The 26,542-nt window shown below is 51.0% G+C and overlaps 13 protein-coding genes across 13 annotated transcripts; 7 read left to right on the top strand and 6 right to left on the bottom strand.

Annotated features, from left to right (window-relative positions):
- Positions 1-1,352: 1,352 nt before the first annotated feature.
- Positions 1,353-2,743, top strand: SPE1 (type III PLP-dependent enzyme; the record flags this gene model as incomplete). The annotated part of the gene is made up of 2 exons (XM_043283156.1): positions 1,353-1,653; positions 1,707-2,743. The coding sequence occupies 2 exons, from the start codon at positions 1,353-1,355 to the stop codon at positions 2,741-2,743; spliced, it is 1,338 nt and encodes a 445-aa protein (XP_043140464.1).
- A 321-nt stretch (positions 2,744-3,064) lies between these two features.
- ACHE_70784S (uncharacterized protein) lies at positions 3,065-4,180 on the bottom strand (the record flags this gene model as incomplete). Its single annotated transcript, XM_043283155.1, has 1 exon — positions 3,065-4,180. The coding sequence occupies one exon, from the start codon at positions 4,178-4,180 to the stop codon at positions 3,065-3,067; it is 1,116 nt and encodes a 371-aa protein (XP_043140463.1).
- Positions 4,181-4,735: 555 nt separating this feature from the next.
- Positions 4,736-5,556, top strand: ACHE_70783A (putative 2-hydroxychromene-2-carboxylate isomerase; the record flags this gene model as incomplete). Its single annotated transcript, XM_043283154.1, has 4 exons — positions 4,736-4,807; positions 4,865-4,964; positions 5,014-5,297; positions 5,353-5,556. The coding sequence occupies 4 exons, from the start codon at positions 4,736-4,738 to the stop codon at positions 5,554-5,556; spliced, it is 660 nt and encodes a 219-aa protein (XP_043140462.1).
- A 140-nt stretch (positions 5,557-5,696) lies between these two features.
- On the bottom strand, positions 5,697-6,204 carry ACHE_70782S (uncharacterized protein; the record flags this gene model as incomplete). The annotated part of the gene is made up of 2 exons (XM_043283153.1): positions 5,697-5,818; positions 5,880-6,204. The coding sequence occupies 2 exons, from the start codon at positions 6,202-6,204 to the stop codon at positions 5,697-5,699; spliced, it is 447 nt and encodes a 148-aa protein (XP_043140461.1).
- Positions 6,205-6,821: 617 nt separating this feature from the next.
- Positions 6,822-8,387, top strand: ACHE_70781A (uncharacterized protein; the record flags this gene model as incomplete). Its single annotated transcript, XM_043283151.1, has 2 exons — positions 6,822-7,304; positions 7,359-8,387. The coding sequence occupies 2 exons, from the start codon at positions 6,822-6,824 to the stop codon at positions 8,385-8,387; spliced, it is 1,512 nt and encodes a 503-aa protein (XP_043140460.1).
- Positions 8,388-8,597: 210 nt separating this feature from the next.
- On the top strand, positions 8,598-8,855 carry ACHE_70780A (uncharacterized protein; the record flags this gene model as incomplete). The annotated part of the gene is made up of 1 exon (XM_043283150.1): positions 8,598-8,855. One exon carries the CDS (start codon positions 8,598-8,600, stop codon positions 8,853-8,855), a length of 258 nt encoding a protein of 85 aa, XP_043140459.1.
- A 608-nt stretch (positions 8,856-9,463) lies between these two features.
- Positions 9,464-10,636, bottom strand: ACHE_70779S (uncharacterized protein; the record flags this gene model as incomplete). Its single annotated transcript, XM_043283149.1, has 1 exon — positions 9,464-10,636. One exon carries the CDS (start codon positions 10,634-10,636, stop codon positions 9,464-9,466), a length of 1,173 nt encoding a protein of 390 aa, XP_043140458.1.
- A 692-nt stretch (positions 10,637-11,328) lies between these two features.
- ACHE_70778S (uncharacterized protein) lies at positions 11,329-14,889 on the bottom strand (the record flags this gene model as incomplete). Its single annotated transcript, XM_043283148.1, has 1 exon — positions 11,329-14,889. One exon carries the CDS (start codon positions 14,887-14,889, stop codon positions 11,329-11,331), a length of 3,561 nt encoding a protein of 1,186 aa, XP_043140457.1.
- A 443-nt stretch (positions 14,890-15,332) lies between these two features.
- On the bottom strand, positions 15,333-17,352 carry FCJ1 (MICOS complex subunit MIC60; the record flags this gene model as incomplete). The annotated part of the gene is made up of 4 exons (XM_043283147.1): positions 15,333-15,377; positions 15,434-16,998; positions 17,065-17,170; positions 17,239-17,352. 4 exons carry the CDS (start codon positions 17,350-17,352, stop codon positions 15,333-15,335), a joined length of 1,830 nt encoding a protein of 609 aa, XP_043140456.1.
- An 854-nt stretch (positions 17,353-18,206) lies between these two features.
- YPT52 (Rab family GTPase) lies at positions 18,207-19,172 on the bottom strand (the record flags this gene model as incomplete). The annotated part of the gene is made up of 5 exons (XM_043283146.1): positions 18,207-18,554; positions 18,639-18,830; positions 18,896-18,922; positions 18,987-19,006; positions 19,103-19,172. The coding sequence occupies 5 exons, from the start codon at positions 19,170-19,172 to the stop codon at positions 18,207-18,209; spliced, it is 657 nt and encodes a 218-aa protein (XP_043140455.1).
- A 580-nt stretch (positions 19,173-19,752) lies between these two features.
- On the top strand, positions 19,753-21,979 carry ACHE_70775A (putative phosphoinositide phosphatase (Sac1); the record flags this gene model as incomplete). The annotated part of the gene is made up of 2 exons (XM_043283145.1): positions 19,753-19,960; positions 20,016-21,979. 2 exons carry the CDS (start codon positions 19,753-19,755, stop codon positions 21,977-21,979), a joined length of 2,172 nt encoding a protein of 723 aa, XP_043140454.1.
- A 405-nt stretch (positions 21,980-22,384) lies between these two features.
- Positions 22,385-24,159, top strand: MET7_3 (tetrahydrofolate synthase; the record flags this gene model as incomplete). Its single annotated transcript, XM_043283144.1, has 3 exons — positions 22,385-22,474; positions 22,573-22,710; positions 22,783-24,159. The coding sequence occupies 3 exons, from the start codon at positions 22,385-22,387 to the stop codon at positions 24,157-24,159; spliced, it is 1,605 nt and encodes a 534-aa protein (XP_043140453.1).
- Positions 24,160-24,682: 523 nt separating this feature from the next.
- NMT1_3 (glycylpeptide N-tetradecanoyltransferase swoF) lies at positions 24,683-26,294 on the top strand (the record flags this gene model as incomplete). The annotated part of the gene is made up of 3 exons (XM_043283143.1): positions 24,683-25,215; positions 25,264-26,044; positions 26,097-26,294. 3 exons carry the CDS (start codon positions 24,683-24,685, stop codon positions 26,292-26,294), a joined length of 1,512 nt encoding a protein of 503 aa, XP_043140452.1.
- Positions 26,295-26,542: the final 248 nt, after the last annotated feature.

Raw genomic sequence — 26,542 nt, 5'->3', positions numbered from 1 at the left:
GGTTTTTCAAAACCCGGGTCACCAATGAGTGGGCGGCGGGTTGCTGCACAGCATTGAAATTTCTTTTGTGTTCTGGTCCGTGCGTGGATGTGGAAACAAGCCCGACAAGTGCGTCATAACAGTGGCATAACATCATTGCTGGCCGATTTTCAGGGGAAGTGGTTCTTCTCTGCTTCGACTTCTTCGAGGACGCTTCGATATGATGTATGGTCGCGAATTGGAATTAGAGTGTATGCACGGGAGGACATATTCGGTACTCAGCTCAGCCACTTCTGGCTGTGGCGAAAGTAAGACACGGTCAGGAGGCCCCTGCCATAACAATCATAATAATACTATCGGTCAATTATCTCTTTGCAATTTGAGTCATTTTTTGTCCTCCCCGTAGAAGCGGCCTCCCGAAACAGGAAAAAGCGGCCTCTCGGGAGATTCCGTTCCAGGCTAAGCGACGGGCTGCTGACTAAAGACCCGTCAGTCTTTTTTCATCATCGCCGCTGCTGGCTCTCGTTTCTCCCTCATAACAAGACGACCTCCCCGTCTAAACGAGCCAAAAGCTGAACCAATTGCCAGGTGAGTATTTTGCTGTTCTTCTTTCCCCCTTATTCCAGACTATTGCTGTGATCCTCAGTTGGTATCCATGGCTTGTGTGCCTTGACCCCTCCATTAGCGTGCCCTTTGCCCTAAGCCTCCAATCTACACACCAGAAAATTCCTCTGCAACGCTACTCCCCCCTCCCCCCTTCTTCTCACCACATAAGCCGTCCTTCCTTCCTGGGATATAAAACCAGATTAATTCCCTCGTTCATTTCGCTGACCGTCTCCTCTTCTCCAGAAATCAAAGTTTCTGTCTTATAAAAAAAAAACTTTCCCCTCGCCTTTGGAATCCGCAGTTCCAAAGGCACCAGCTCACCACGGCTCTCGCAGCCTCGCGCGCCCTTTTTCGTCAAATTGTCTGCCATAGACGTCCTCGCGACACTCTTAACAACATTCCACCTCCGGCTGCCATCGATCCCCGCGTCTTTCTCCGCTGCGTCATTTTTGCCCCCGTTGACGCCCTTCCAGCTTAATCCCTCACCCCTTGAGCTGCCGCATAGGACTTCTCTGAAGGTTCTTCCTCTTCAGGAGGAAGGGTCTAGGAGGCTTGGTCCAGTCAACCTCGGTTGCGAAACTTTTCGTCCTCCCTAACACGCTTTTCGCGTTCTGAAAGTTTTATACTTTTTTTGGTCTGATCAGTTTCCTTCCAGAAAACTGCTCAACCACTCCTTTTTTGGTTTCTACACCATATAAATTCGTCTTCCCGTTCCCAGTCTACCAACTCAGGTTTCCATCCTCGTGCACTCATTAGCACGTGTGGTTATGGCACCTACTGCTTGTGTCCCTCCCGTTGAGATTCTCGCGACCAAACACAAACCTGAGATAATACATTCTCATAATAATTTCAATGCGCTCGGTAATCATGGAGGGGACGAATCGTTGCAATCGAGGTTGACGGCCAAGGACCTCGTCCTGGATGTCTTGAAGAAGCGTGCGGCTGAAGTGGATGTTGACCGCTGTGGCGCCGGAGAGGAGGATGCGTTCTATGTGGCAGACATGGGCGAGATCTACCGCCAGCATTTGCGCTGGAAAATGCAATTGGGCCGTGTGAAGCCTTTTTACGGTATGTCCTCATCGCTTGTTGAGAATTAAGGATTCACGTTGACAATTGATTAGCGGTCAAGTGCAATCCCGACCCGGAGATTCTTCGTCTCATGGCTCAGCTTGGAAATGGTTTCGACTGTGCTTCCAAGGCTGAGATTGACTTGGCCCTCGCGACCGGTATCGACCCGAGCCGCATCATCTACGCGCAGCCTTGCAAGACCAAGTCGTACTTGCGCTATGCGGCTCAGGTGGGAGTGAAGCAGATGACCTTTGACAACGCGGACGAGCTTTACAAAATCAAGGCGTGTTTCCCGGACGCTGAGCTGTACCTGCGCATCTTGACGGATGACTCGACTAGCTTGTGCCGTCTGAGCATGAAATTCGGCGCATCTTTGGATGTCGCGCGCCAGCTTCTCGAATTGGCCGCGCAGCTCGAGCTCAGGGTGGTTGGCGTGAGCTTCCACGTCGGCTCGGGTGCCGAGGATCCCAGCGCGTTCGTCAAAGCTGTCCAGGATGCGCGTATGGTGTTTGACCAGGCGATGGAAGTGGGCCACGAGCTCCACACTTTGGATGTGGGCGGTGGTTTCAGCCATGACACGTTCGAGAAATTCGCTGGATACTTGGGCGAGGCGCTTGATGCCTACTTCCCGCCTCACATTCGTATCATCGCGGAGCCTGGTCGCTACTACGTGGCCAACGCCTTCACCTTGGCGGCCAACGTCATTGCGCGCCGCGACCTCCCTGACCCGACCGATTCGACGCGCGACGCGTACATGGTCTACCTGAACGACGGCGTGTACGGCAACTTCTCGAACATCATCTTCGACCACCAGCATCCGGTCGCGCAGATCCTGTCCTGTGCGAATGGCATCGACCGCTCCGCTGAGGGCGTTCACTACTCCATCTGGGGTCCTACCTGCGATGGTATCGATGTCATCACCCAGCATATCGTGCTGCCCGGAATGTTGGATGTCGGAGACTGGCTGTTCTTCGAGGAGATGGGAGCGTACACCAAGTGTAGCGCCACGCGTTTCAACGGTTTCTCCGACAACCACGAGGTGATTTACATCTCTAGCGAAGCCGGAGCATCTGCTCTCCTCGACTACTGATTTGCTTTCATACTGCGCTTTGTTTTTTTGTATGTTTGTCATTGGCCCTGTAGGCCACGTTGCTGCTTTTAGATTAGAGTTGTGCTTTATCTATATTTTTATCGTCATTATCGTTCTTTCTAGTAATCCTTTGCTGTTTAATCAACAGGATAGACTTGGGCTCTTATGTTTATAAAAGTGTATTCTTAACTTTGGTGACTTGCTGCGAATTTCACGAAGCGGCATATATACAGCATGAAAAAGTTTTGGTTATTTACTGAAATCCACGTCTAGGAGTGCCAGCTCCATCCTCTATAATCGTGTAGTATATGAGATGAATATCTAAACAAGTCGCTCCACCGACAACTCAGCCCCTTCATCCGCCTGCACAAGCCCACCAGCCTCCAACCTCTTCTTCCACTTCCCAGATTCGTACCGCGCAAGAATGAACGTCAAACGAGCTGCCATGCCCGGGTCTGCGGATTCCGCAACCATAGCAGATGGCGTGAATGTCCAGCGCCCAAATGCCCAGTTGAGGATGTAATACTGAGAAGGGGGGGAGTCTGACTGGGGCATCGGTCTCGGCTCGTTGAGCTTTTCGGATGATTCCACTGGCGGAGCGCTGGTGGAACAGCGAAGGATGCCCTTGATGCGGTAGACTTCTTCTTTCGGTGCGGACGAGAGGAGTTGCTCGAGCGAGGCAACGTTGACGGTCTGGTCTGATTTCAGGGTAACGGAGAGCACCTCGACCTCGGACTGATGATTGTGCTTATGCTCGTGGCCGTGCTCGTGGTCGTCATGATGTGCTTGGCCCAAAACCACATCCGCATTCTCTTTCGCAAACATCGCCCCGTCAATCCCCAGCAACACATCCTTATCCACCCTCCCCCGATCAGACTTGACGTACGGCGTCTCAACCTCCAAATCCCCCACGCGATCCAGACACGTATCAAACCTCCTCTCCGAAACCCCCTCCCACTTATTAAAAATAATCAAATCCGTATACCTCGCCTGCAACTTCGCCGTGTAACTCGTATCCTCATACCCCTCCCAATTCTCCACATCAATCACACTAATCACCCCATCCAGCACAAACCCTTCGCCCTCCTTCTCCTCCTCGCGCGATAACCGATTAACCTCCATCGCCAGCGTCGCAGGGAAAGCACTACCCGACGTCTCGATGACGATCCGATCTGGCTGCACGGTTTCGCGGAGCTGGTTCAGCGCATCGCCGAGCTGCCCGACGAGGTTGCAACAGATGCAGCCGTTGAGGAGTTCGCGGACGCCGGAGATGGATTGCGTTGAGGCGAGTTGGGAGTCAATGGCGACGTCGCCGTATTCATTTTTGAGGAGGGCGAGGCGGTAGGATTGCGGGAGTTGCGGGATGAGGTTTAAGAGGAGGGTTGTTTTACCGGAGCCCAGGAAACCCGTTACTATTGTTACGGGGATGGGGGCCATGGTGACTGGCTGTTGATATGTTATATTGGATTGGGGTGTTGGGTGTTGGTTGTAAAGATCTTGGGTAAGATGGAGCGGCGGGGCGAAGGCGCTATTCCTGTTTGGGGGTGCCCTAATATTGCCTGTTTGGGAGGGGGGTTTGAAATTAATGCAAGGCGCGTTGGATATTGTTTTTATGATAGTTGGGATATATAATTATTCGTTTCCTCTTCCTCGCTCTCGCTATGTCCTCTTCCTTTCTTTTGTCTCTTCGTTGGAATAGTATGAGTGGCAGCTATTTTTAGCACGACAGTTTGTACTTGCGCACACCCCTCAGGTCAGATCTCAGCGGGGAGAACGTCCTTCTTCTCAATACAAAACTTTCTATAATCAATCAAACCTCCCCATAAATAATTCAAACTCGATCAACTCGATCAATACTAAAAAGTACCGACGACCTCGGTAGCTGACTCAGCCGCGGCGATCGCGATCTGGATTCAGGATTCTGTTCAGCCGTGTCAGGCGTCAACTCGATCCTATCATCTTCATTCTCGGGGAAAGCTGTATTCTATCAATATGACTTCCAAAATCACGCTCTATTTTGACATTGTCAGCCCCTTTGCGTACATCGCTTTCCACGCGCTGCAAGTAAGTCCGGGGAACTAATTCCCAGACCGACATGGCGAACTAAACAACGGTAAACAGAACTCCCCAGCCTTCCGCAATTGCACCGTCTCCTATGTTCCCATCTTCCTGGGTGGTTTGATGCATTCTTGTGGCAATACGCCACCTATTAGGATCAAAAGTAAGGTAAACCAGCTGGTCAATGATGAGTTAATATTAATAGGCAACAGACAAGGACATCTGGATCAACCAAGAACGAATCCGATGGTCTCGTTACTTCAGAGTCCCCATGATCGACCATTTCCCCAATGATTTCCCGCCATTGACGCTGGGTGTGCAGCGCGCTCTTTGCGCCATCTCCCAGCGATACCCGGAAAAGCTCGTTCCTGCGGTCGCGAGTGTGTACTATGCGTTCTGGGCGGATGGGAACTCCAAGGTTATACAACCGGAGATATTTGGCCCAATTCTGGAGAAGGTGTTAGGGAAGGAGAAGACGCATGAGATTATCAAGGATGTATGCTGTTCACTTTGGCCCGAGCGATCTTATTCAATACTAATAGCGATGACAGTCCACCACATCAGACATCAAGAGCCTATTGAACGAAAATACCGATCGCGCGTTCAGGTCCGGTGCCTTCGGCCTTCCCTGGTTTGAATGCACTAATCCCCAGGGCGAGATGGAAGGATTCTGGGGAATTGACCATTTGGGCCAGGTGGCCGACTTTTGTGAATTGGAGCGCAAATTCGAGCCGGGATTTCGCGCACTATTGTAAATGTTGTCGCGTTGTGATTGGAAATATGGGAGTTGTTTATTATTGATATTCGTTGAATGATTGACTAGTTTTTTGTTGTTCTGTAAATACCTTAATAGCATTGCATATATCGACTATTACAGGCTGAGGGGTATATGATATTATTTCCCGCGTCGTAAGTTCGCGTTGCTCATGTGTTTCTCCTGGAGGAATTCTGCGATCTTCTCGCTTTCCATATCCTCGATTATTTGGATTTCTTCGTGGCTCGGCGCGTTCTCTGCCTCTATCGTAGCATTAGCACACGTACCCCATGTCGACAATATCAGATAAATAGCAAGACTGACCCTGCTTCGCAGCATGCTCACTCTCCGCATCACCTCCATTCCCATTCCCATTCGTCATCGACTGAATCCGTTCCCGAACGCCATCAACCACCTCCCCCGGCGATATCGAACTGACTCTATTCTTGACCTCATTAAACGACTCCCCAATCATCGCACTAGCATTATTCCCAAGATCCGCCAATGAATTCCCCGTCTCTGTCGAGTTGATCTGGTTCTTGACGCTGTCCATGTACCCCTCATTACTACCTGGTGTCGGTTCGACGGTGCCTGCTGGTTCGGCGCGTTGTTCGATAACGGATGGGTTGTTGTCCTTGGCAGAGGGCATGGCGTGGTTGCGTGTGTATCAATGAAATAGCCGGTCGACTCAGGAGAAATTGAAGGAGAAATTGTTTTCTCAAGGTTTGTCTGGAGATTTGGATTTGTGTTGCCTGTGGTGCCGTCCCGTAGGGCTGATGACATCAACGGGGCGATGATATCATTGCGATCAGCCTTATGGTGGGTGGAGTGTCAGGCCACTTCCATTGTGTCTGATATTCTCTCGAATTGGCCATTTAGGAGAAGGTCTCTGCCTTTCGCCCCGAAAGATAAAAACATTTCAAAAGAAACATGGCCGAATGCGTGCGTACGGAATCACGTGATACCGACCCGACTCTCTTTCCCTTTTTTTTCTTCTCAACCTATGGAAAGTACCATTGGGTAGCTACTAGATATGCTCCCGGAACGAGAACAACTCAAGATGTGCCACGCGCCTTCCCAAAATCACTGGTCTCCACCTGAGAGGGAAGGAGCACCTTCACTTTCCTCAGTTGATTAACACTAACTTGACCATGGAGGAGCTCTTTCGCCCCCGTCAGAACATTTCTTGGATACTAATAACATATCCATTGTACTTTTACCTTGTCGCGCTTATTCTGTCTAATAGTGAACGCTGCATCCTCTATCATGTCTTTTCTAGACTTGTTCGATTTCTACGCTTCCCAACACGATGGTTCAGACCCAGTGCCCGTCAATGAAGTTCCTGCGACCCCGCTCCGCAAAGATCTTTCAAAAGGGACCCTGGAAGATGGATCACATTCTGACTCTGTGACCAGAAGGCGTCGACATGCCGTGTACATGGAACGACCTCCAGTTTGGCTCCTAAGCCCGGATCCACCTTTCAACGACCAGGACTTATCTGGTGGATACGATGATATCCTGTGTGGACGCTGCGGAAATTCAATGAAGCAGAGCCCCGGGAAATGCTCTGCTGGCGTGTGTCCAAGGGATTTTGTGCAGGATACCGATACCCGGGGTGTCGCTGGTGAGGAGACGACGGACGAGCAAGAAGTCTCTAAACGGGAGTTGCTTTGTGACATAGCAGCCGCCGTGGCGGAAGCTCAAGCGACTGAAGCTGATTCGAATTCAGAGCCGGAAACGCCATTGCTTGTGAGTGTCCTTTCCTTTGGAACACACGCGGGTGTGTTTCTGATGCGAGTATAGAGCCCTTTTAGTGAGCCTACGAAGAGACAATGCGATTACTTCTTTGCGGCAAACGATCAGTCAGATTTCCCAAACTCGTCCGAGGAAAATCTACCGAATTGTCTACAAAGTCCCCTCCGGCAGAGCAAGGCTGGCCTTTGTACTCGTCTGCATTCGTACAGGGACATGCGCTTGGAAGTTGGTGAGAAATGGGCTATACAAGAAGGATCGCTGGTTGTTTGCGTCGATCCGTCATACACTCAGTTTATTCGTCAAGAGAAGCTTCCAGACGAGTTTGACATCACTTCTGGCGACTTCTATATCGTTTGCAGTCTATATGCGGATCTGTGGGCCCTCTGCCTCAAACTGTCTTTTGAACAGCTGGCAGACGATAACAAAGACGAGACTTTGGCAGAGTGCTCTACACATCTTGGCTTTCTTCCACTCTGCGCAGTGACGCTGGCAGCCAACTTTAGCTCGTTCATCCGAAGATGTCAAACTGTGAACGGAACACCGAGATACCCCGGTAACGGGCTTCCTGTTATGCCACCAGAGCGCTCACATAGTCTGAATGCGAGCAAACAGTTCTTCCAAGGAGATCGACTTCATATCGGTCTGCCTAGTACAGTTTACGACACTTATAATACGTTGTCTTTAGAAGCTATTGACACGGACTTTATACCTCTGGACTCCACGCTACAGCAATTATTTTCTTCCATCGGGGGTCGGCGAGATCGTGTGCAAAAACTTGGGAAACGTATGTCACATTGGAAGCTCTGGCGCGGAAAGTCTTCGGAGTCAGGACTACCAGATGATGCCCCAAGGGAAAGACAGTTTTCATTCAGGGATTATTCCGGCTCGCGGAGTTCCGGGTCGCACCGATGGAGTTCTTTTTCATCTACTGCAAGTCAAGGAAGGAAATGGTTCTCGCCTCGTGCCCCATTCAATGGACATCGCCGAGGCATCCGGGATCTGATGAGAGGACATGATAGGTTCCGACATACACGAGGGGACTCCACTGCATCTGATCCTTTAGGCTATTATTCGTAGTGATATGACTTGAATTGCGCCTGATTCTTGGGCTATGGTGGCGTATTGTATAATAAATTGCCTTCAATTGCATATCTTTCATAATGAGGTCACTCTTATGTTGAGTGCCACCAGCGGTTTATAGAACAAGCGTTCTTCCCAAACACACTACAAACCAAAATAACTCTTTTGCTGTCTATTTCTTCCTACTGCAGAATACAATCCTACACAATGTCCTCCCATCGAACCTCCTCCCCAGACCGCGTGCAAATTCCCTCCCCCTCCCCCTCCCTCTCCGAATCCGAAGCCCAAGAAGATAAAAACATCTCCAACGTCGACCGCGACGTCATGGGCGTGACCACCCAGGGCCGACCGCCGCGCGTTTCGCGGAGAAGACGCTCTGAGCATGCGCCGACTTGGCAGCGCGCACAGGCGCATCGGCATCATGGGACGACGGGGTCGAAGTATCGGTCTACGTCGAGGCATTAACGGCTCCTTTGGTAATTGGATTGGATGTGAGATGGAGATGGTTATGGTGTGAAGATGAAGTTGTATAGTGGGTTAGGTCTTGTTGCATGTACGTATGTAGGTATGTATGGGGGAGTTTGATAGGGTTACCGGAAGAGTGTATACTACGATAGATGAGATTAGATTGGATTACAATGGAAACATTTTTAATGACGAACTCATCTATATTTTTTTTTGTATATTTTTTAACCTACAACAGCGCAAAACACAAACCAAAGACTAGAATAGACTTACCTGTAATCTGAAAGAAAACAACAACACACGAGTAAGAGTACGTCCAAGCTCGACTATCACAGGAGTGGAAAGGGGAAGGGCGTTGGCTTACCTTTTCTTCTTGCCGAGAGTCCTGTGAAGTGAGTTTGGGCTCGAACCACCATCCCAACACGCGAAAGCAGCGCGATCTATGAGTAAAAGCTAGAAAGTTAGAGCGATCTATAAAACACGACCCAAACAAAACAAAACAAAATAAGCAGGACCACAACACAACATTCTCAAAACATGATAAAATAAGCCATCAACTTGGACAATCTGTAGTCAATCAATCACTCATTTAACTCCCTGTCAGTCAATTAGTCGATCAAAAACCTCTCCCTCTTCAGCTCCGGCTTCGCCGCCATTCCCGGAATAAGTTCTTCAGGGACTCCACTTGCATTATGTTGCTTGCTGTTAGTGTTAGCTTGCGCAGCCATACTGCTACCATCGTCGTAACACTGACTACAGATTCTAGCCGGACCGGGATTGATATACCGGATAGCCTGCGCGTCCTGCATAGCGACATCATCATCAAAGGGACTGGTGCTGCTGCTGCTGGTGTTGGGGTCATAAGCATTGCCAGCATAAGCGTTAGCGTTGATGTTGTCCGTGTTGTCGAAGGCGAAGTCGAAATCGGCAAAGGGGTCCTGCTCACCGTCTTCGTCTTCATCTTCGCTGGAGGTAGCGTGTGCATCAGCGTCCTCGGCTAAGGAGCACTGGATACATTCTCGCTCGAGGGCTACGTGGCGGGGTCGGGGACAGATGATTTCGGGACCGGTGGTGTCGGGGTCGTTGTAGGAGAGTAGTTCCTCATTGCAATCATAGAGTGAGATGGGGGGAGTCTGCATCTGTATTTGTCTGTGGGTTACCTTGTAGTGCAAGGGGCGGTTAGGACGGCGGCGCGATCCCGACTCAGCGGGGGCGACCTGCTCTGACAGGAGGTGGCCGTCGTCATCGTATAGATCTAGGAGTTTGAGCGTGCGGATGGCGATCTCGTGGTACCTGACGTTCCCGTTAACCAGGGTCGTTACGACCCCGCCGACAGACCTGTCGCGGCCGTAGAGCATCTTGTCGAGATAGAAACCGAGTTCATCGGCAGGCATTCCGGATTTAACAAAGGAGATCAGAATGCCCGGTAGACGGCGCATGTCCTCCCACGTCCACTCGTCCTTCATGGGCGGGATATCGATATCTCCTATAACCCTATTAGCGTTGTGGACATGATCAGCGCCAGCGTTGATACGATCCTGGCCATCCGTCCGCGTAGAAGAGAACGGCCGGATTCTGCCCGTTGGAGTAGGTGATTCTGCACGAGCGCCCTCGCGACGACAATTGACAAGAGCCTCTCCTATGCGTTTGATGGCGTTGGAACGGCGCAGACGGGGCGGTTCCAGGGGGCTGGTTTCCATGGACGGTTGGCCGGGTTTGGGGGATGGGGTCCGGGGTAGTTTAACGGTTTCGTTAGAGGACTTACCGTAGAAGCGGTGCATTTCGGTGGTTGGGTTGTTGATATTGATAACACGGTTTGGGGGTGCTTTTTGTGGGACTGGTAGGACAGTTGGATTGTGGGGAGCTTGGATGGAAGAGAACAATAGAGTGGATAAGAGAGAAAGGATCGATAGAAAGATTGATGGTGATGAAAGAGGAACCAAGCAGGGATCTCACGGTAATATTTATATCCTAAAGGATGTTAACTGGACATAAAGAAGAGAACCGTGTCTCTGGAGTATGAGAAACATCTGTAACATCCTACAAACGATTATTGGTGAGAGCCCTAAACAATGAGCATTATGAACACTTACATCTCTTTAAGGTTGCGTTCCCTTTCAGTTCGTTTCATGGCACGCCCGTCAGACAAAGTTATTGTCTCAGATGGTCATAAAAGAGATGAAGAGCAAAAGAAACAAGTTTCAAGTTGATTACAAGTGAAGTAATGACATATGTACAGATAAATGCGAAAACCAGGAACATACAGGAAGAGCATAAAAGGATGTCAAAACATGCCTTGAAGGCCCATATGAAGCATGCAGACCAAGCAAAATATTAAAAAGAATAAAAGGTAAAATCCGAAACTCCAGAAGATGGGGTATATGCGCATCTTGGAAAATGTGTACAATGTGAGACATCCATCTCACTAAGAAAAGAAACATGTATTAGGGTTTGCATGAAACGGTAACAAGCATCATAGCCATAGGACCCATCGGACCCCTGAGATAGCACCGCGGAAAGCACTCCGAAGCACCTTGAAGGCCATGACAATCAACCACACCCACCAGAGCATGCCCACGAGAGCCCATTCGAGCATCACAAAGCCAGCACGTCTCACCCAGCGTAACCGCCGGCGACGCTTTCTGACGCCCTTGTCCAGTGTATCACTTAGCTGCTTCAGAGCCAGCGTGCTCGTGGTATTCAACTGAATGCTCAAGCCTTCGGCGTCGGATGCCACTGCCTGAACCCGAGGCGTGAGCGAATGGCTAACCAGATTTTCCAGGTTGCTCAATCGCGATTTTAGAGGCGACACAGTCTCATTTGGAAAGCGGTCCATCGATTGTTGAAATTGGAGCTGTGTCTTTTCAAATCTTCGCTGTAGGTTCTGAGCCGCAAGGTCGAATTCCCGTAGTCGAGTCACCCGTGGAAAAGCACAAGCGTTATCCATCGTATTTGTGAGGAATTCGGGCGGAGGATCGCGAACAGTTTCTGCACGGCGTGTGATCTCTCGTGCTTTGATCCCCGAAGACAAGAGAAGAGCTCGTGTGCGTTCAATTTCCCGCTTCTCGGATACACCAAGATCGGCCAAGGTAGGAATGCTGCGGTCTGAAATCGTCCAGGTACCCGATAAGGTTGGACGTTTGCTCTGAGCAGATGGTGGCGCAGATGCCTCTGCCTGCGCAAGACCAGTGACGGGTGGCCGGGTCATACTAAAAGGAACAGAAGGATCCTTGATTTGCTTTTTCTTACTCTGTTCCTGGACGTTGCGCAATGGAGGTCCAATGCCAGAGTTCTCGTTGGGATCCACGGAAACGTGGGTGCCAAACTTGCCTGGTTGAGCAGCTTGAATGTCATCGACCTTGTGCACTTCCCTCGTATCACGAGCATATTCAAGATCAGATGTTTCTCGCTGTTCATCGTGGCCATTCTCCGGAAGTGATGTGAAAGGCGGTATAGGAGGCACATGAGCTTTGGCATCTTTCTCCGGATCTTTGCGAGCAAATCGGCCATTGTCGTCAGACAGGGTTGGGAAACGGCGTAAGAAGCCCTTCGGATTGACACTCTTGCCGGCATTCACTGTTTCAAGATCGGCATCATCGGATGCTGCACTGGTTGCGAATGACGACTGACGAGAGTGTGCCGGATGATCTTTTTTCAAGATAAAGTTGCCCATTTTTGAGACTTCGTTGCCAACCTTTGCCGTAACCTTTCCCTTTCCTTTGAATATGCCGCGAAGTTTAGACTCGTGTTGACCGGTTCCCTTCTGCCCTTGCGTATCATCCATTGGTCGATCATCCTGGTGAGGTGAGGAGACCTGGTCTGGGAGAGCGCTTGTCTCAAGCTGTTCAGAGCGATCGGTGCCCGAAGGAGTTGTAACATCCAGATAGGCGGGTGATGGGTGCTTGCGCAAAAACTGGGAATCTAAAGGAAGATCCTCATACTGTTCCCTAGCACGGTTCTTGCTCTTACTCCGCTCGCGACGAGCAGCGATCTTCCGAGACAACCGCTTCTTGGATGGCGGCGAGGGCGAACGGCTCGTTTGAGGAGAAAGATTAACTGCGATGCTGGGAAAGGGACCAGGACGCATAGGAGAATTAGAGGCAGTGCCCTGCATGGCGTCTAGGGACATTCGACATCGATCATCCGTGCTCGCTGCTGATGATATGGAAGGTCGTTTCTCATCTGCGCTTGCCCATGTAGAGCCCTTCTCCGGTCGATGCAGCGGCGAGTCGGGGTCCTGCGTCGACCTAACATTCGTGGACAAAGCACTGGAGAATCCCGATCTTTCAGAAAATCCAGCGCCCATGGAAATGCTGGAACTGCGGGACCGCCGCTCAAGTTTTCCGGCCTTCGCCGAGGCACTGCTGCTGTGAATGGGACTAGATGGACTTTGGAATCTATTCCGCGATCTCCCGCGACCAACACCCTGTATATCGTGGGACACGCCCCGATCTGAAAATGATGTTCGAGAAGGAACATCCAAGGATACTCTCTTTCCTGACAGTGACGCACGCTGGACGCTAGAAGAATCGAAATTGGTATCTGAGGAAAGCAGCTCCATTGGATCTGGGTAGAGGCTGTTTCCGTCTTTGTCAGTCATTTTACTCTTGTTCAACCCATCTTCGACCCATGCGGCGTCGGCCAGTAGCTCAGCTGATGAGACAACCCAATCGAATCTCGGCCTTCGCGCCTTGGCGCTACTCGAGCGCCTTCCTGGTCCCGCACTATCAGAAGGAGATATGATAGCGGATAATTCCGCATCGTCGTGTTCGCCTTGGGGGGCCCGAGAGGTTCTTTGACCTAGCCGCGGAAGTTCCAAGCATTCGTTGGGTTGATGCGATTGATGGCCGTATTGCTGCTCGACTATGTTGACCCACTCATGGACCGTTGCGACATCATCCCAACCCTCTCTCTCGACATTGATTGGGCACTTCTCACGGTATCTAACCTTTCGATTGCGAATAGTCTGAAGGGGATTGTGCACGCGAGTTGACTCATGGCCACTGTCCGCAGCGGCATGGCTTCTCAAAGGGGGGAGCGACGGAAGTAAGCGTAGATACTCGTTGAACAATTCAAAGTGACGGCGTGCTTTGTCAACCCTAGCAAGTGTACTCTCCGAGATTTCATGCGGCAGGGAGCCGTCATTGACTGTATCGGGTAGAAGGTTGGAAACGGACAACTGCTCATTGACGGGGGATTGCTGCGCGTATGAGTCCAGAGGCCGAGGACGAGCGTCGGCAAACGAATGAGTGAAGCTACGACGTCCTTGGGTTCGACTGCGATTCTCCAGACCAGCTCTCACAACAGCCGGCACATCACTATCAGTATAGTGGACAGGCGGCTGTCTAGCTGTCCAAGCTCCCCCAGAAACCCGATGAGATGCTGAACGACCAATGTTGCCTCTCCGCCTCGACTCATTCAGGTTCAAAGCCAGGTTCACAATATCAATAGAGTCCTGGTCGAGGCCTATGGAGCCCCGGTTTGCCTCACCCTGATTTGCTTCTCCCTGAGTGCTATCTGGCTCATTATGCGGTTCTTCTTCGCGCGCGGCATTCGACGGTTGAGGATCCTCACGGACAGCTCGTAAACCAGTATCGACAGTCTCCGACAGCGACTCTTCTAATGATTGACGATAGCGACTCCAAGGAAGGCGCGATTTCTTTCTCGAAACGTTGTTCTCGGCCTCTGGCGGCTTCCGCTTCTCTTTGCGATCGGGTTCGGAGCGCCGTGGACGCTGATGCTGACTAGCTCTCAGACTCTTCGACTTGTGTAAGAAAGACGAATCTAACAAGAAGCTACTTGAGCCCATCCTCCGCTGTCCCCGAGTTCCTCCCCGCTCGCCATCGCGAGAGCTGCTCCCGAGGGTGCTGCCTTCCAGCTCGCCGCTTGCTCGACCCTCGTTCATTTGCGTGTCTTTTTGTCGACCGGCCCCGCCATAAGCTTCAGGTTGACGCGACGGAGTGCTTGCGTGTGACGAATCGGAATTTGTGACTACAGAAGGGGGTGGGTGGAAGTCATTTGACTGTTGCGACATCAGAGGTCCGGGGAGTGGGACGGAGTGTCGTCAGGAGAGGAGTGTAGTTCGCCGGCGTCGAATCATGGAGGCATTAAGGCAGGCACGATTAGTCAAACAGCTGGAGCAAGAACAGAAAATCAAATACAGAGCAAGGCCAGCATCGCTCCCAGATGCGATAGAAAAAGCGTAAAGTACAAGTAGAAGTTCCGATGAAGACGGAGGCCGATCTCCTGCGATGCATGCGCACGTGCAGTTGCAAACACTACAAACATACGCTCCCGAACGGTTGTGCATATTAGACTATAGGCAGCTATATCTAGATAGATACAAGGTACAGAATGAACGAGAATAAAATGCATTTTCTAACATTGAACCTAACAATGCAGAAAAACAGCTAGATGTACAGTTCCATGGGAATTTTACTAACAAAGGAAAACCAAACGACTGCTCAAGTCATGTACCTATTCCACTCTCAGGCACTGGAGTCGTGCCTCAGTCTCAATAACCTGTGAAAGAAAGAGTCAGCCAATATTCCCAAATCACAGGCGTGAATGAAACTTACCTCTAGAGCTTGCTTCACTTCAAGGACCCGGCGCGCATCTGCCAGCCAATCCTTGCTCAAGATTTTTGCCCATCCCTGGAGAGAGTTCATCTCACGGGCGGCAGCATCAACATTGCCCTCCTCCAAAAGGTTCTCAGTCCGCACAAGGACGCTCTCAACGTCATCGCTATCAGCCACAGGGTCTTTCTTGAACATGACCTTGCTCAAGACAACGCTGGCAGCGTGGCTGGCGATACCAGCATCCTCAGGCAGAAGGCTGGCCTTGCGGACCTCGGAAGCAACACGGCGGAACCGCTCAATCAGCTGGGAAGTAGAGGGAATACCGCGCTGGTAGGCGGTGGGGTTGATGGAAGCAATGGCTGCCTCAACAACGTGGTCATCAGTGGCCAGCTCCTTGACGGCAACAAGCTCACGAATGAATGGCCGGGGAACCTCGGAGCGCTCAAGAACAGAGCGCACCGCGTCCACAGCAACCTGGAGCTGCTGGGTCTTGAGGTTTGAGTCGATGACCTCCCTCCAGTCGGTGGTCAGCTTCTCAAGGTCGCTAACGCTGGTGGTCAGCTCGTTCAGCTTGCTGAGACGTCCTTCGCGCTCCTTCTCAACCAAATCCTCAATGTTGTGCAGGTACTTGCGGTTGAGCTCAATAGCCTGCTCGACGAGTTCATTCTGCAGGCGTTGTTCCGCAATTTGCTGAGCTCTTTGCAATTCGGTCTGGATCTTGTCCTGATAGGCACGGGCTAACCTCTCCCGCTCTACTTCGAACTCTTCACGGTACTGAGCAGCATCCGCGGCGCGAGATTCTTCGAAGCGGCGGATCAGCTCCCGTGCAGACTCATCGAAAGTCGCGTGCACCTTTGTGAGTTCGTCCTGGGCAGCCTTGCGGGCCTCTTCGCGGACTGCAACAATCTTCTCGCCAATCTTCTGGACTTCCTCTTTAGCCTTCGCAATAGAAGAAGAGTACTTGCCGGCGTTCTCGTCGGCGCTAATGACTGTGACAATGTCGTTGAAGGTCTTGACCAGGTCTTGAACAATAGCTTCACCTCCTTCCTGCACTTGCGCAAGCTCAATAGTAGGGATCGGAGCGGCGGGCTTCTTCTTCTCATCCTTGGCCTTCTGCTCCTTAGCAGCTTTGTCGCTCTTGGCCTTTCCGACTGTGGCAACCTTCTCGTCCGCCTTGGCGCTGGCAGGCTTGTCATGGAGAGCACTCATATGAGGGCCCTTTTGCGAAACATCGGCTCCAGCATCCCCCTCCTCTGTGACCTTCGAGAAGAGGCCACTCTTGCTCGGGATGGTGACATGCCTGCCTGCATCCTTTGGTGTAGACTGAATCCGGTGCTGATGCTTCGAGGCATTCGGGAATCGGCGGTAGAAGTCCTGCTCCTCAAAGTAGAGAACACATTCCTCACCGTAAGGCACGTACTCTGTGAAAAAGTCGTGGAAGTTGTCTGACTTCAAAGCCAAAAAGATACCTCCACCATAGGCGATTCCGGATGTGAAAATCAAGTACAACAGGAATCGACGGAAACGTCCAGTCTTAGGAGCCGGAGGAGGCGGAACGTGGGATCCTGCACAATGGTTTAGCAATCAACAAACATTGATATACTTCCATCCCGGTAATATGACAGTCGCACCTTCTTCTGCCTTGGCAATATTCTCTGGAGGGATGGTCGACTCGGATGAGGGAGAAGCGGGGGTAGGGGAACCGGTGGCAGGGGACTTTTCGTCGGCGAAGAATCTCTAGATAAAAGCAAAAACTATTAATCAAACCAGCTTTGACAGAGGTGCATAACGCAATGTCATCATACCTGACCGGAGAGCCGGTTGCTAGCCCCAGCTCTAGACAGCCATTGCGACGCTGTCCGCTGGCGAATGGGTGACGACAGCAATTGCCGGCTCTGGAGAATCGAGGAGCGCAGCATGATGACCCGCACTACCGGACCAAAAAGCGCTGGTGGCGGGGTTAATATAGAGGGGAAGAGGGAAAGTGATGTTAGGCGTGAGAGAGAAAACGCGGACCGGGAATTGGAATGATGCTTTTACGATCCGCTCCGAGAATCGCACCGCCATATGTGCACCGCCACATTGCGCTTCTGCCACAGCCGATTTAGCGCTGATAGCTACTACTATCACTACTAAGTACAAGGGAGAGTTGGAGACACTATGGAAGTACTCTAGAACAGGTGCATTCATCGAAACATCAATCCGAGCGTATAATAAGTATTATATGATCATACTGAGTTTCCCCAGGCGTAAAGAGAAGTAAAATAGGGAAAGGGAAAAGTAACATGAATTCAACCCAAGCAAGGAATAATGCAGACGCCAGGTGTAACAAGCAGCAGCAAATAGAGTCAAGGTGAAAAGCGGAAATAAAAGAGCACAGCATCTTCTGCTCTTTGAAGTCTAGAGAGCCAAATCCAAACGCGCCTAAGAACGTGGCTTGCCCTTGCACGAACAACAGCATCGAAATCCTCGTCGAATGAAAAGAAAGGGCAGCAAGAGAAGGTTAGTCGAGACAGGTTCGCAACCGAGGACCCAGCCGTAGTATAGAGAGATCGTTTGCTGGATGGAGGATTGACAATATAACCTAGTTCCAACCCTCTCCCCGGAAACCGTAACACCGATTGGACATAGAACGGAAGAAAAGAAAGAGACATTCTGGTTCATAGAGATAGCATAGCGTCGCAATGTACCCTGATATCACCATTCTGCATCAGGTCAGAAAACACCTGTCGTTTCTCGGAACGAGAAACATCACAGGCGAGATGCGTTACGATTAACAGTTGCATGCTCCAGCGCCTTGGGTGCCAGGTGCCTCCGGCCGCAAGTCAACGCCGGGACGGGGAGCGGTTCGCAAATTCCGTGGTCCGGCCTGGTCTAGCGGCAACTTCTTTGCGATGGCGGTGAAGAGCTCTTGCACGTTCGAAGAGGTCTTTGCAGACGTTTCGAAGAAAAGCAATCCAGCTTCACGCGCGTACGCCTCGGCATCGGCCGTTGAAATCGCTCTTTTGTCCGGGCTCTCGTTGACGAGGTCGAGCTTGTTACCCGCGAGGGCAATCACGATGTTCTCATTTGCCTGGCGCTGCAGTTCCTTCACCCACGACTTGGCCTTATCCAACGAAGACTGTTTAATACAAGCCCGATTAGTATCTTCCCACTATACCTACAAATTCAAAGGGACGAAGAACGAAAAGAGAAGGGATCGTACAGCTTGGGTGATGTCATAAACCACAACGGCGCAGTTGGCATTTCTATAGTACATGGGAGCCAGGGACTTGTATCTCTCTTGGCCGGCGGTATCCCAAATTTCGAACTTGACTGTCGTGTTTTCGTCCAGCGAGATGGTCTGTGTCAGGAAGGCGGCGCCAATCGTCGACTCTCGGTAGTCATCAAATTGATCCTATTCCATGTCAATATGGACATCCCATCCCCCAAATCCTCGCATGATAGTTTTCGATGACTCACTTTGACGAATCTCAGAACGAGCGAACTCTAAAAAGTAGCATCAATGTTAGTGGCCGTAACAATAGCGGGAGGCGAAGGGATCTCTTTCAACCTTTCCGACAGCAGATTCTCCTATAATCAATCAAACAACCCGAGTAAGCGACTGTCTCATCCATAATGTTTCTCAAAAAAAGTCCAAAAGATTGGAAATTTGGAGCGGAAACTCACCAAGCAAGACCAGCTTGAACTGGGCGAATCTGGCGCCCGGGCGGGCTCCTGCTGCTGCTCTGGAAGCCATAATCAGAGTGCGCGGAAGAGAAACGATAGGGGGGAAAGGAGAATAGAAGTAGTATTATAGAAGAACGGAAGATTTAACCCAAGTTTGGGACAGAAACAGGGCGAGGAGAGATGGAGATGAAGTTGGATGATTATTAGCAGGCAGTGGCAGTAATAGTTTAGTTATTGGGGCGAGTGGGCAGATCGGGGATGCTGGGAGTGTTTGACTAAACGTTACCGTACAGTACGCTGTCAGATGACGAAGGGGGGATGGGCTCAGCCACAGTTGACCACTTCACCGCCTTCGGTTTCGGCGGGGGCGCGGTGGGCGGTGTGGCGGCATCATCCCGTGGCTGCAACTGAACAACCGACAACCAGGAGATCATCGTTGTTCTCTCATCAGTCAGGATTGTGTTGGCATTGTTTGCTATTTGATTCATTGTCACTGTCACTCTCTTATTGCGCCATGCGTTGAGGCTTTTGTGGTACTTTCCTTTATCAACTCCATACTACTTCACTACTTGTCCGATATCAGTCCTAGTTCCCTACACGCTCCCTCGGTTTGAACATAGAATCGATCCCCTGTCGACCTGCTACGCATCATGGCTCCTCCTGTGCTTCCGTTCCGTGATATTAATCTACACGCCTCGTCGTCTCACTATGCTTTCACCTCTCCCTCGTCGCCAGATGCGCCGACGCTCATCCTGGACCGGCCAACCGGGGACTTGCGCCTCCACGATGGTACCTTGTCAGGGGCGAAGCGGATCAGCAGCATCGCTGGAATTCTGGGTATCATCAAACTGAAGCTGGGTAAGAAACATCTTGGGGGAACTGTAACTGGTATGCGATGCTGATAGAACAACAGACAAGTATCTCATTGTCATCACCAAGGCTCAGCCGATGGGAAGACTCCGTGGCCATATGGTTTACAAAGTGGCCGCAACAGAGTTCCTCCCTCTGCGTGAGCGTCCTCTGCATGACTATGATGAGGATACCTATCTGGCGCTGTTGAAGGAGCTGCTTCGGACTGGGCCGATGTACTTCTCTTACTCCCTGGACATCACTAACAGTTTCCAGCGTCAGTCACAGAGTAACCAAAGTCTTCCCATGTGGAAACGCGCTGACGACCGCTTTTTCTGGAATCGCTTCATCCAGTCTGACTTGATTGATTTTAGTCTCGGAGAACATGACAACACTGGTGTTCGTTACGGTCCTCAGCCCGGAGTTGATCCGTACATCTTGCCAGTGATGTTCGGTATGCTGCGCATAACTCCGGCAAAGGTCAAGTCCACATCTTTCGTGTTTGCCCTAATCACTAGGAGATCGAGACATCGGGCTGGTACAAGATACTTCTCGCGGGGAATTGATGAACAAGGCCATGTCTCCAATTACAACGAAACGGAGCAAATTGTGATCCTGAACGACACGGCCGGTGGGCTCTCAGGGTTTGCTGGTGGACAATCGATGAAGGATGAAAAGGCAGGCCAAGATACGCAGGTCCTGTCCTTCGTGCAAACCAGGGGAAGTGTTCCAGTATACTGGGCGGAAGTCAATGACCTTAAGTATACCCCGAAGCTTCAGGTTCGCGGGGTGGAGACGGCAGTTGATGCGGCGCGCAAGCATTTTGTCGAGCAAATTGAACTATACGGGGAGAACTACCTGGTCAACCTGGTGAATCAGAAGGGCCGGGAAGAGCGCGTGAAACGAGCGTATGAGCAAATGGTGCGCGCATTGGTCTCGCCGACAGCCGAGGATACTGAGGCCAATGGCGCTACACCTGAAAAGGTACACATTCTGGAGGCTAAGCAGATCCAGAAGGAGTTGGACCGTCTTCACTACATATACTTTGACTTCCACAGCGAAACCAAGGGCCTCAAGTGGCATCGCGCTGAGTTGTTGATGGATCGCTTAGTGAATGGGCTTTCGCGAGGTGGCTATTTCCGTGGTGTAGAAAACCCTGGTGCCCCTGGTGGATCACTGGACATTCGATTAGTGCAAACCAGTGTTGTCCGGACCAACTGCATGGATTGCTTGGATCGGACAAACGTCGTGCAGAGTATGCTTGGACGTTGGGCTATCACACAACAGCTTGTAGAGGCTGGATACCTTAGCCCTGGTGAACACGCCACGGCTGACCCGGCGTTCGAAGATCTGTTCCGCAATATCTGGGCTGATAATGCCGATGTCGTATCCAAGTCATACTCCGGTACAGGGGCCTTGAAGACGGACTTTACTCGTACTGGAAACCGCACGCGGGCCGGAATGGTGCAAGATCTCAGCAACTCTATCACTCGATACGTGCGCAATAACTTTCTGGATGGTCCCCGACAAGACGGGTTCGACGTGTTCCTGGGAGCCTATCTTCCCCCGGACTCAACTCTTGGCAGCTTCCAGCTCTTCTTCGACCGTCGGCCATTGGCCATCCAGTCTGTCCCGTACATCCTTGCCACAAGTATCTTCATGATTATGGTTTCCATCTTCACCAAGCGCGACCCTGATTCCGCCGTGTGGCCTCTTCGTCTGTTTGCCATATTCTGGATGGTTGTTGCCGCATGGTGTCTGCGTTTCGTCTCTGGACATGGAATGCTCTATGTAAGCATCTACTCGAGTCTACGGCAATCATGTTACAGCGTGCTAATCACGTTAACACAGGTGAACTGGCCAAAGCTGAATACTCCTTCAGCTAGCGCAGAAGGATACCAGGATGCGCTCGCTAAAGCACGATCGGACCCAATTATTGGACATTGGATTCCTATCAAGAGACACCAACGGGGCTATAGCAATGCTCGTTTGGGCTTCCTGGAAGAAGGGAAAACGAGGATCGAATAGATGCTCCTTTTTTCCTTCCGACTGGGGTCTTGGATCGGCTCTCTTCTTTACATTCTTTAACTGGCTAATTGTTGACTGGCTGTGTTTCTATTTTCTCTTTTTCTAACTTTTTACCCGGCACTGGCGTTCTTAGACCTTTTTACTTACTGTTCCACGGTCATTCATAATCCAGATCTTTTTCTATGTTTTATCATACCCTGATGGTAAATCCAATAACCCGTTTAATGGTTCTTGGCATTCAACCATTATAGCTGACCGAACATATCCCATCAAGAGTCACCTGTAGTATCCATAGACGTACATACCATATTTACCTTCACGCAATCCGCTCACGTGATATCTCCGGTTTATCTCCGGTGAGTCCTGCAGAACGACCACACGCATTTTCTGCAGAAACGATCCTCGATGGGTAGTTCTCGCACTTACCCTTTGTTCCAGAGAAGCCTTTTGCTACGACGATTCTCTACTTCTTGCACAATGTCTCGCAGTTACGGGGTAAGTCGTATGCGACAGTCAATTGACCTCCTACCCCTCCATTTAATTCCCCGCGGAATACCGTCATAGATTAATCGCGCTGACAGAATGTTCTCCAGGATGCAATCGCAGCGCTCAATTCGCTGCAAACTAATTTTGCGGCGATCCAGAGGTTTAATCAAACGCGCAGCAGGGATGATATGAACAAAACATCTATTTCGGAGATGGTTGAATGGTTAAGACGTATCGGGTACCAGGTTTGCTTCACACTCAGCTGCATTGCGCATAGATTTAGAGTCGCTAATGATATTTATCCTTGCCATTGATAGCGCTCTGATCTGAACCGCCTGAATGCAGTCCATGTCGCCGGTACCAAGGGAAAGGGCTCTACTTCGTCGTTTATCACGTCTATCCTCTCGCAGTATGCCAGTCCGTCGTCGAAAGTCAACCGAGTCGGCCTGTACACCTCCCCCCATTTGAGATTTGCCCGGGAGCGCATCGGGATAGACAATGCGCCTTTGTCGGAGGAGAAATTCGCCAAGTACTTCTTCGAAGTGTGGGACCGGCTCGAACAGGCTGCGGTAGCAGCTGGGGAGGATCCGAAGGGACCGCTTGCAAAACCACAATACTTCCGATACTTGACGCTTATGGCCTTCCACACATATTTGAGCGAAGGGGTGAACGCTGCGGTCATTGAATGCGGCATTGGTGGAGAGTACGACTGCACAAATGTGATTGAGCGGCCAGCAGTCAGCGCAATTGCTAGTCTGGGCATTGACCATACGGCGATGTTGGGCGACACGATAGAACAAATTGCGTGGCATAAGGGTGGAGTTATTAAGTCTGGGGCCAAGGCTTTCAGTGTTTCGCAGGCCGCTGGTGCTGAACAGGTTCTGCAACGACGTGCGGAGGAGAAGGCGACACAGATTTCTATCGTATCGCGCCACCCCGACCTCGAAAGCACTGATATTAAGCTTGGTCTGGCCGGTGATTTCCAATACACGAATGCGACGTTGGCCGTTGCGACTGCTGCTGAGTACCTGAGGAAGGCTGGGGTGGAAGGTATCCCAGAGGACATAATGAGCCAGCCTTTGCCTGTCGAATTCCGCCGGGGACTTGAATTGGCTCGTTTGGGAGGCCGATGCGAAACGAGACACGAGAAGAACGTCACGTGGTACATTGATGGAGGCCATACCATGGAGAGCATCAAGGTGGCTGGCGAGTGGTTCGTCTCTCAAGTCAAAGCAAACTCGTCGTCAACTGAGACTGCAGACCGGAAGCTGCGGCTTCTAATCTTCAACCAACAGACTCGCGACAGCAATGCGCTGGCTAAGGCACTTCACAACACGCTATCCGCGGCTCTTGAAGCAGACAGGCCGTTCACCCACGCGATTTTCTGCACCAATGTCACATACAAGGAGGCTGGCTACCGGCCTGATCTCGTGAGCATGAACACGAGTGCCACTGATATAGAAAAACTGAAAGTCCAGAACAGTCTTGCCGAGACGTGGAAGGAAGTTGACCCTCGAACCGAAGTTCAAGTGTACAGTACTATTGAAGAAGCTGTCGATTACGCCCGGGAGCTCGCCACGAAAGAGCAGGGTATCGTCGCGGATGAAGCGCCGTTGATGACCTTTGTCACCGGCAGCTTGCATTTGGTGGGCGGATTCCTCGATGTGATTGAAACCAAACCAGGCCCGCAGTGAGCTTGAGTTCGATCTCTTCCTGCTGCGCTATGAGCTTTTTCGTATTATTTGTGCTTTTTAACATTGTATCTACGGCATACACGTCGTGTTCTTAACACCGTTTCGGTGCCTGCTGGAGTTCTTGGAGCAGTCATTTATACCTCGTTTTCAACAGCCATTGTTTATTCACGAGGCAGGTTATGTATCCTTAGAGGTCAAAGAGTACTTGGTTGTTTTCTTTCCATTGGAGCTTCTGCCGAGGTAGATCTTGTAACGGCGTACCGAGAGACATTGCATACAACATAGCTCCGGACAGTATTAAGTGAATAAAGCAAGCAAATGTAAGATAAACGTAAATTCACATCAAATCTTCAAGTTGATCCGGTGTGGTCCAAATAAACACTAAGCATCTACAATAATTGAAGAGCCGCACCCCGCGAAATCTCCGCCGCCGTGGGGCCGAACCATTTTCTTCCAACACACGACATTCAACCACCTTCCCTCCTCCAATTCACTCACCTTTCCCCTCCCAGAAATACCCGCCATGTCCGACAAGAGAGAACTCGAGAAAAAGGCCCCCGAGGCATCGAATACCGATCCTGCGAACACCAGCGCCAACGATGCCGGCGCATCAAAGCCCGCACCTAGAATGGATCCCAAACTGACCGAGGCACTCCTGGAACTAAACCCCGCCCTGAAGAACGAGTTGGCCACTATGGATAAAGGGAAAGCCGCAGAGGCACTGCACAATCTGGACATTGCCGAGTTGCTGACCGGGTTGTCCGTGGGCGGAAAGAACCCGAAGGACATGGCATCGTACAAGTTCTGGCAGACGCAGCCCGTGCAGCGGTTTGATGAGGATTTCAGCAAGGAGGTTGCAGAGGGGCCTATTAAGGTGATTGATCCGGAGAAGGTGTCGAAGGAACCGGATAGGTTGTTGGAAGGGTTTGAGTGGACGACGCTGGACTTGACGAATCAGGAGGAGTTGCAGGAGTTGTGGGATTTGTTGACGAATCATTATGTGGAGGATGATAATGCTATGTTTCGGTTTAGATACTCGCAGTCGTTTCTGCATTGGTAAGGGTTATCTGTGAATGCTTGTTGGTTGCATGCTAACAGAGACAGGGCTTTGATGTCGCCGGGCTGGAAAAAGGAGTGGCACGTTGGTGTCCGCGCCTCCAAGTCGAAGAAGTTGGTCGCTTCCATTAGCGGTGTGCCAACGGAGATCCGAGTGCGCGACCAGAAGCTCAAGGTGACAGAGATCAACTTCCTTTGCATCCACAAGAAGCTCCGATCTAAGCGTCTGGCACCAGTCTTGATCAAGGAGATCACGCGCCGGTGCTATTTGAACGGAATCTACCAGGCCATCTACACGGGAGGCACTCTCCTCCCCACCCCTGTCAGCTCGTGCCGCTACTACCACCGTCCCCTCGACTGGCTGAAGCTCTACGAGGTTGGCTTCTCGCCTCTTCCCCACGGATCTACCAAGGCTCGCCAAATCAGCAAGAACCACCTTCCCTACGTCACGTCCACCCCTAACCTGCGTCCTATGGGAGCCAAGGACATTGACGCTGTCCAAGACCTGCTCGAGCGGTACGAGAAGCGCTTTGACCTGAACCAGGCGTTTAACCGCGAGGAGATTGAACACTGGCTGCTGCACAAGCCGGAACAAAAGGATCAGGTGGTCTGGTCGTATGTCGTGGAGGACCCCGAAAGCCACAAGATTACCGACTTCTTTTCTTTCTACAACCTCGAGTCCACCGTTATTCAACACCCCAAGCATGATAACGTGCGCGCCGCCTACCTCTACTATTACGCAACCGAGACAGCCTTCACCGGAGACCAGAAGGCTCTCAAGGAGCGCTTGTTGCAGCTCATAAACGACGCCTTGATCTTGGCGAAGAAGGTAAGCACCCTCTACCCTTTTTTCCAGAAGACAAAGAAAGCTAACTATTTAGGCCAAATTCGACGTCTTTAACGCCCTCACTCTCCACGACAACCCTCTATTCCTCGAGCAGCTCAAGTTTGGCGCTGGTGATGGCCAGCTCCACTACTACATTTACAATTACCGTGCGGCGCCTATTGCGGGAGGTGTCAATGAGAAGAACCTGCCCGACGAGAAGAAGATGGGTGGAGTTGGTGTTGTTATGCTGTAGAGCTGCATACCAGACGCCTCATAAGCATAAATAGTGCGGATATACAAAACAAAATACCCCCCGGAAAGTAGAAAAGCTCTATATTTTGGCTATTAGATAGCGAAATCTATAATAAATGCAATAAAAGGTCCGAGTTTCCATCCGTGTTTTGTCTCCTGCACGTCAATCTATAGTTACTCAATTCGTCGGTGTCTGAAATGCTGCCTCAGGCAAGTATTATTTCCGTGACGTCGTCATCCCCAAAACGT

The sequence above is a fragment of the Aspergillus chevalieri genome, chromosome 7 (genome assembly GCF_016861735.1).
Source record: "Aspergillus chevalieri M1 DNA, chromosome 7, nearly complete sequence".
Lineage (NCBI taxonomy): Eukaryota > Fungi > Ascomycota > Eurotiomycetes > Eurotiales > Aspergillaceae > Aspergillus > Aspergillus chevalieri.
Note: the sequence above shows the minus strand (reverse complement) of the source record. Positions and strands in the feature narration are given on the sequence as shown.